This window comes from Puntigrus tetrazona, chromosome 19 (genome assembly GCF_018831695.1).
Source record: "Puntigrus tetrazona isolate hp1 chromosome 19, ASM1883169v1, whole genome shotgun sequence".
Lineage (NCBI taxonomy): Eukaryota > Metazoa > Chordata > Actinopteri > Cypriniformes > Cyprinidae > Puntigrus > Puntigrus tetrazona.
The window spans coordinates 2,251,146-2,259,059 of NC_056717.1; the positions used below are offsets into that span (position 1 = coordinate 2,251,146).

The 7,914-nt window shown below is 38.5% G+C and overlaps 1 protein-coding gene across 1 annotated transcript; it reads right to left on the minus strand.

Annotated features, from left to right (window-relative positions):
• Positions 1-2,692: 2,692 nt before the first annotated feature.
• cited4a (Cbp/p300-interacting transactivator, with Glu/Asp-rich carboxy-terminal domain, 4a) lies at positions 2,693-7,289 on the minus strand. Its single transcript, XM_043217738.1, has 2 exons — positions 7,137-7,289; positions 2,693-5,469 (listed from the first exon to the last, which is right to left on the minus strand). Exon 2 carries the CDS (start codon positions 5,455-5,457, stop codon positions 4,735-4,737), a length of 723 nt encoding a protein of 240 aa, XP_043073673.1. The 5' UTR covers positions 5,458-5,469; positions 7,137-7,289; the 3' UTR covers positions 2,693-4,734.
• Positions 7,290-7,914: the final 625 nt, after the last annotated feature.

Genomic DNA, 7,914 nt, shown 5'->3' on the forward strand with positions numbered 1-7,914 from the left:
TTTGTACGTTGTGGGCAAACATATCGTAACACTAAGAGATTACAGCTGTTTCTACATGACTGCATGTCGATGTGCACCAGCATTGGAGGTAATATGGCTTAGGGCACTCTTTGAAAAGCTTGTAGTGTATGATTACAGATTGGAATACAGATTTTAAAACACTCATCATAGCTAACAGGGAATGTTGACATAACCTTCACTAACATTGTATAAAACAGTACAAAAAATGTACAAAACATTCTTGAAATTATGTGTATGGATCATTCTTAATATTACTAATATTTGAAATAAATTGATGTGACATTGAGGGAAAATATTCTTAGAACACAATCTCAGAACATCATCAAAATGTTACTTGTACTTGATGAAAATTCTTATAATGTTGAGAGAAAACATTCTTAGAATATTACAAATAAACTTTCAAATAATGTTATATTTTGTAGAACTTTTTTTCTTTTAAATAAAGATTGTAAAACCTGACATTTTAATATTGTTATTACAAAAAGAAACGTTTTGTAACCTTTAAATAACATTATTTTCACAACAGTAAATAGTATTTTAGTTATCCTATAACACTACAAATAAACATTTAAATAACATATTTTCGGTGAAAATTAAGAAAACTTTTTTAAGAAAGGTTTTTGTAACCTTCAAATAATGTTATAATCATGAAAAGAAGAATACACATTATAATAATTTTTAAACATTTTAAAACAATGTTCACAAAACATTTATATAACCGAAACTTTGTTACCTAGGATACACTTGTCAACTTTGCCCATCATTACAGAAGCTGAGAGAGATACTGTGAGACTCTAAAATTGTTCCAAACTTTGTTCCAAAATTGTTGCTATAAAGTTTTGGGGTCAATTAATAGAACAACTAATTTGCATTCTATATTTACCAGACTAATTATAGTTTAAATGAGTTAGACAGCTATCCTGAATTATTAATATCAGTCCTAACTAAATTCACAGTTCTCTGGGCAAATAAAATTGCACTGTTTTAGATGAGTTGCAGTGAGGTTTGAAGGAGGTGCTAGACAGTGACAGTTCATGGCTGTGACTGGAGACTGTGATATGATTACCATGCAGTGTGGTTTTGCAATCATTCAGCGATATATACCACCGATTAATATCCAATTTATGCATATGGATTTCGGTGTTATAGTTACTGTTTCACCACAAGCTGGGTTTTGTAGAAACCCATGGTATTGGCTTGATGAATATTATAATACAGTATGGAAAGTCTGAATGCACTGTCTGGTAACAGGTTTCAGGCCATCTCTGTTTATGGATTTTATGTAAATGACTGTGAGCAACTGTCCGTCAGATGAGACGCTCAGATCTGATCCCACTAAGTAAGACGGATTAGAGCATCGGCTATAGGAACATCCACTCTCAGAGAACAGATCTGCTCTAAAATCTGAAGACATGCTTGTAAATATTGTGCACCTGGAATTATGTAAATAAAGCTAACAAATGAGGACAATGGAAGCGAACAAAATCTAAAGTAGCAATGATACACAAGTGCTACAAGTCTCAGCTTAAATAGTACACCTAGCAGGTTTTTTATTCAATAATAAATAAAAATAAAACAGAATAGATAAAGAATAGAGCAAGCTGGTGTTAAAGGCCTTTTTGTGTTTGTTAATTGTATAATAAATAAAATTAAAACAATGGAAATAGATGCTTTTAATGTAAAAGTCAGTGAAAGTGATTTTGTGACTTTGGGAACTTAAACATCTAGTTGGTGGTTTTGTAGACAAATATCGATGCCTTAAATTTTACGCAAACAGCTATTGGTAGCCAGTGCAAATTGATAAACAGAGGTGTGTAACGCATTATTTTGTGTGTTTTAGCAATGTGGTCTGGGAAGGCAGCTGATCATCAATCACAACTTCAAGGTTTCTGTCTGTTTTTCAAGGCGTTATGGTTGATGAGCCTAACTGGAAGGTGAAATTGTGATGAAATGATGGATTTCATGGAACCACAAGCAGTTCTGTCTTAGTAAGGTTGAGTTGAAGGTGAGCCGAGATGTGTATCGTCGAATTATGAGAGTTGCGTGTCATCAGCACAGCAGTGATATGAAAACCCATTTTTCTGAATGACAGAACATGTAGACGGAGAAGTGGTCCATTGATTAATTTTCAAAAATGTTCTTTAGTGCAAAAGTAAAATAAAATCTATAATGTTCTACTGAAGCCATCTACATTTTGGATGATGCGAGTAAAATAACAGCAAATCTTCCTGGTCTTAGATCTCCACCTTTCAAACAACATCTAATTAATATCACTAGCATATAAAAGGTCAAGTGTTACAGTCTTATTATTATTAAATACGCACAGCCACCCTGTTGGGTGCTTTAGTATCTACGCTTTTTCAGTAAGTTTTCATCGTTCACAAGTCTGATCCATTCAGCATCTGATATTATCACAATATAATAAATAAATGATTAGTACAGCCATGGAACTGTTTGTGTTCTAATTGGTTCATTTAATTCAATGTTCTCAGCTAATCAGGCTCACATACTCATTACCGTGTACCTATATAACTCGGATATATGCTTCACATGCCATGTCTGCGCATAATGCGTATACTCTTATTATTAATTCAATTCTATCCATTCATTTTGTCCTGCGATTATAACTGGCAACTATAAATTAGACAAGCAATGACACTGAAGCCGCTTCTTAAAATAAATATTTTATTTTCAATGAAAATAAATACATTTTCTTAAGGTAGAATCAACAACATTTAAAAAAAAAAAAAGCATTTGTGGGAGCATGGCGACAGTACATGACAGCACACAACATACAATCGCACCTGCAAGGGACATTCTGACTCATCTGCGGGGTGGTTTGTGATTTACAGACTGACAAACTCAAGTAGCATTTGTTTAAAAGTTTTAACAGAAAACGTAAATTAGCCCAATTAATCTCTGGGCATGTGAAAAATCATTCAGTCATCATTTAGAAATCTACAGATCATTTGATTTTTCAGTTTCTAGATGCAGTTTGTTTATAATCATCCAAGTTTCATGAGAATGAGGATATCGGGGAAGATGTCCCAGTCTCTACTGATACATAAAATGAAGCTGACAAAAATCTCAGAATTTTCCGTTCATTATGAATCAATGTCCTAAACAATCAGCCGAGATGGAGTTGTAAAACACAGGATATGACTCATCAAGTTGTTTGTGCTTTTTTTTTCTCTCTCCATTCGGTGTTCACAATCTCAAGCCGTACGTACAGCAATTACCCGAGCTAAGGGAGGGTAGAGTCGAGGGAGTTGAGCCCTGCTCTGGCGGAACAGATTAACCTACTAGTACTGTATGCTGTGCTATTTCCATACCAACCCAACCCCCACAGAAAACTCAAGAACTGGCAACATAACGACACAGGAAGTTGTCAAACTCAGCCGGTCAGCCGTTTCCAAATCTTCACTACACCCTGAGCGATAGCAAGCAAATGAACGTGTCCATTTTGTAATTATCAGGCCATCTGAGATGACTGACCATGCTGACCTCAATTAACAAGAAGGTTGTAAGTCTAATTTAAATGTAATCAGGTTTAAACCTGCAGTGTTTGGGGAGCCAGAAACATTTTATGCTAGTTTGTAAGGTTGGCTCCTCAAGAATTTGGCGTCATGGTTATAGGGGTTGTTTCAAACAGCAGAACTCAGAAGAAGGTTTAATCGACGTCCTTAATGGAGACTACGGTCCATGTTCTTCACTAAGATAAGGAGCGTATGAGCAAACACTACATAACAGCTGGAGTTTCAATGCCACCTGTTTGAATCATACATAGACATCAGTTTCTTCCTTATTCCATGGAACAAGGTAAGAATGTTGACAATGAACGTTTAGCAGTATCTGTGTAAAAAACTATAAGGCAGTATAGACTCGTCAGCAGGGAGCACAGGCTCAGCGTTTGGTAAGGGAGGCTACAAAACATTCCACCAAATAAATCTCAAGTTTTTCCTAACACAGAAATATTCCTGAAAGTATCAAGACACATCCTATAGTGAATGTAAAACACTCATTTTGGGTCTTGTTCAGCAAAAGAATGAGTGTTGAAAGTGACAAATTTTTACTAGGCAGTCAAATTTTAAATAGCAGTAGAATGGAAATAATCAAATGTACAGTGTAACACTGCGCACAAATAATGTTTCATACCCAACAACTACCACCTCACCACCCCTTACTGTTTCAAACATCATTAAGAGCTACTGGAAGAAAAAAACAACCCGTTTTGAAGTACCAGCCTTCAATTCCCACATGACGCACTCATTCAGAGGTCTTTCATCACAAGTCGTGGGGTTAGTTTGAGAAAAGGCAAGCCTCTATCACCACAGATCACGTCTGCTTTTTTTGGTAGGTGTTATACATAAATACATTTCTAAATGCTATTGATTCTAGTTGCCCCCTGAAGAGGCAAAGCAGTTTCTGCAAAGTTCCAAGCAGACTTCTTTTTCCACCGTGTGAAGTTACATTCATGCCTGGGACACTTGGTCACCATCAATCCAGGATGACCAATGGGACCAAGGCCTGCTCGCCGAAGCAACAATTGTGCTGAAGAACATCCAGAGAAGTCATTTTCCCTCATTGAAAGACAGCGTGCCCTGCAACATGCATAGCACAGCTTCACAGATACGGAGAACCTGGTTGCTTTAGCTTTTCTCGTCTTGCACTGGCTTCTTCTTGGCGACCAAGTCTTTCTCTGATTCCAGAACCTCAGCAGCTGACAGTACTTGGTTGCTGCTTGCACACAAAGTCAGAGATGAAATCGAACTCGTTTTGTCCGAGGAAAAGCTCTGGCAGCTCTTGAACCCGGTCTAGCCCGAACTCCAGCACCAAGGACGTCAGAACCTCCTCATCAATCAAGTCTATGTCCATGACATTGAGGCCCAGCGCTGGCCCACCCATCCCCATCTGCATGCCTGCCAACTGAGCAGGACCCATTCTATGCTGGACATTCCCCATGTGATGGCCGTTCATGGGTCCGTGTGGATGCCCGTGGTACTGAGTATTGAGTTTCTGAAGATGCATGCTCGCCATAAGCTGCTGAGATGCTGTAAGGCCTCCTCCTCCCATATACTGCTGTGGGTGCTGGCTCTGGGGGTGCATATGATGGTGCTGGGTTTGAGGATGACCCTGCGGTTGCTGATTCGGAGCTCCGTACATCATATTGGGTTGCTGCATTTGGTGGGGGTGCCCGCCGCTCATCTGGCCATTGACCTGACCGTTCATGACGCCGTTCATCACGTTCCTCTGCCTCATGGCCACCTCCATGGAGCTCTGCGGCCCCCTGGTGTAGTGCATGAGCTGCCCATTGGGAAGGGTCCGCAGACCGGGCTGGTGTCCATGCGGAGAAGGGCCGCTCATCCCCATGCGATACCCATGCAGGCCTCCGCCAGCAGAGCTGTGAGTCATAGGCATCATCATGTGTTCAGCCATGCCTTCTCTTCACTGCAGAGATATGAGAAGAATTGCAACAGTCAGGGGCAAATATTCAAGCAGGTTCTCAGTATCAGCTGACAAACACTTTCGGTTTCTTGAAAACCATCAGTGGTAAACATTATACAAATATTAAGATTTCTGGCTAAATCAATTTGGCTTTAAAGACCAGTCTCACATGCTTGTTAATCAATTAAAATTGATGTTTACTGATTGCAGTTCATCCACCCCAATCAAACAATCAATCATAAAAAAATTGCAAATTAAAAGTTTAAATAATGAATCGGTACCCGTGTTATGCATTCTAGTAAAAATACCTAAATATATAAAATGTGATAAATTTACTTAAGAAGCTAAATTAAAATCAAAATAATAATTGTTTTCAGAAATTATATTATCAGAAAAAAATATTCTTAACGCTCTGGCCAATTGTTTACGTTTTTATGTTTTAAGCTGCTTACGAGGAAATGATGAGTTACACAAGCAAATACACGTTTGTTTACCAATTTCAGAAAATCGGTTATATTTTATGCATTTATTAATTTATATATCGATTTACTTTTTACCAATGTCCACAATATCCCTTCAACCTATTGCGCTTGTGAGTTTAAACAAAGCAGACGTATGATGACTTGTGTCCTTTGCAGAAGAAATAATCTCAGTAAGGAGCATCAAGGAGCCGCCAGGAGGATCAAAACAATAATAGGCAGGGAGGTGGACAAAGTGTTCAGCAAACAAAGCCAACCCACTGCCAGATACATGTGAGCAAGAGATAATGACAAAATGCACGAATGATCGGATCTACTCACATGAAGGGGGCAACGTTTGGAGTTTTGAAAACATGCATTACATTAAACTAGACTGTACAATGCAATTATAATCAAGTATTAATCTGTAGGCATATATCAACTGGTTATGATCTCCAGATAAAGCAAATGCGAAACACTTTAAGATGACAAAACCATTGGACGAATGAGTTCATCTTCCTAAATCATACTGTATTTTTTTTTTTTTTTTTTCAAAACCAGTCCCATTCATTGTCAGTGCAGATTCTGTCTGTGTCAACATTTGAGATTGAAATAAGAGATGAAAGGACAATGTCGTCTAGGGTCTACAGGAGCCTCACCTCTCCGTCTCTGTCTGCATTAAACAAAGAATTTCTCCTCTGCTTTCTAAAATGAAATCTGTCTCCGAATTGAACACAGGCTACGGACTTTCGCGATCTCTGTCAGATCACAGAGAAACTTTCGTTAAACACCAGGACGTAAACTACCGAATTTGCTGTGTATTTAGAGAAAAGTTGAAGCGTCTTCTATACTCGGTGCGTTAATGTTCGAGCTCTGGATTGCAATAATGCAAATACAAAGTGTAATACAAATATATATATATAGACGCAAACATCATGAACACTTAAACGCTGACGCTTATTACCAGTATAGCATTATTAACGATACAGTGACCATTCATTTGTTTAGTAAGAAGAACAAAAGTCGTACCACATTAAAGCAACGTAATTTTTGAGGCGTAAGAATATTTAAAAACATGAGCAGAAACATAAAGAACACTTAACCTATCCAACCATACGTCCAGATATTTAAATATTGCTTATAAGCGCTGATTTCACTCACAAACGAACAGGATCCATTATTCACAGTGAACTCAATACGAAACACGCATACCGTCAAATAAATCGTGTAGAGATGCTGTTCGGTGTTCGCAGTCTGTAAAGCAGAGCAGGTATCTCCAGTGACCGTAGTCTAGCGTGAACAAGCCGCTGCTGCTGAGCGCTTTCTGGGTCAGCGCTGGGATTACACACACATACATAAAGACGATCCGAGAGGGGGCGGGGCGACGTGAGCCCCGCCTCCCCTCTGTTGTAATTGGCTCGTCCTCTAATCACAGACGTCACTGGCCAATTACTCACATGGCCTTCAGTTTTATGTGCACTGGCAAGAGAAACTCCTCAGAAATCACACATCATCTGAAACACGACTTGGCCTTTAAAAAGGTTGTTAATTCATGTTTTAAAGGAGCTTGATATTGTCTCAAAATTAACCGTGTTATTATTTATCTCTCACTTTTCACCTGCGCTTGCACTTTAGAATTTCAAAGCACACAAACGATACGCTGTAGCATTGTTTATTTTCACGTCATAAAAAAAAGCATGTATCATACAGGTGCATGGCTTTAAAGGCGTCAAGTAAGGATCAAATTTCACTCATTACACACAGGTATTTTTAGTTTGACCTCTTTTAGTTTTCATCTGTGTGTTGTTCTTATCTAATGCACCTCCACAGAAAATGCACCTAAAGCAGGGCACAGCCTTTTGTCTCTTATGTAAATGGAATATTTACCATTTTAAAGAGAGAGGCGAGCTGCGAGAAGAAAGAAAACCTCCTGCTGACCGTGAAGCGTGCGCAAATGGACTGACACCGAACATACAGTACATAGATCCCC

What these genes read in the sequence shown, in the direction of transcription:
- cited4a (XM_043217738.1), bottom strand. Translation starts at nt 5,457, where the DNA reads ATGGCTGAACACATGATGATGCCTATGACTCACAGCTCTGCTGGCGGA.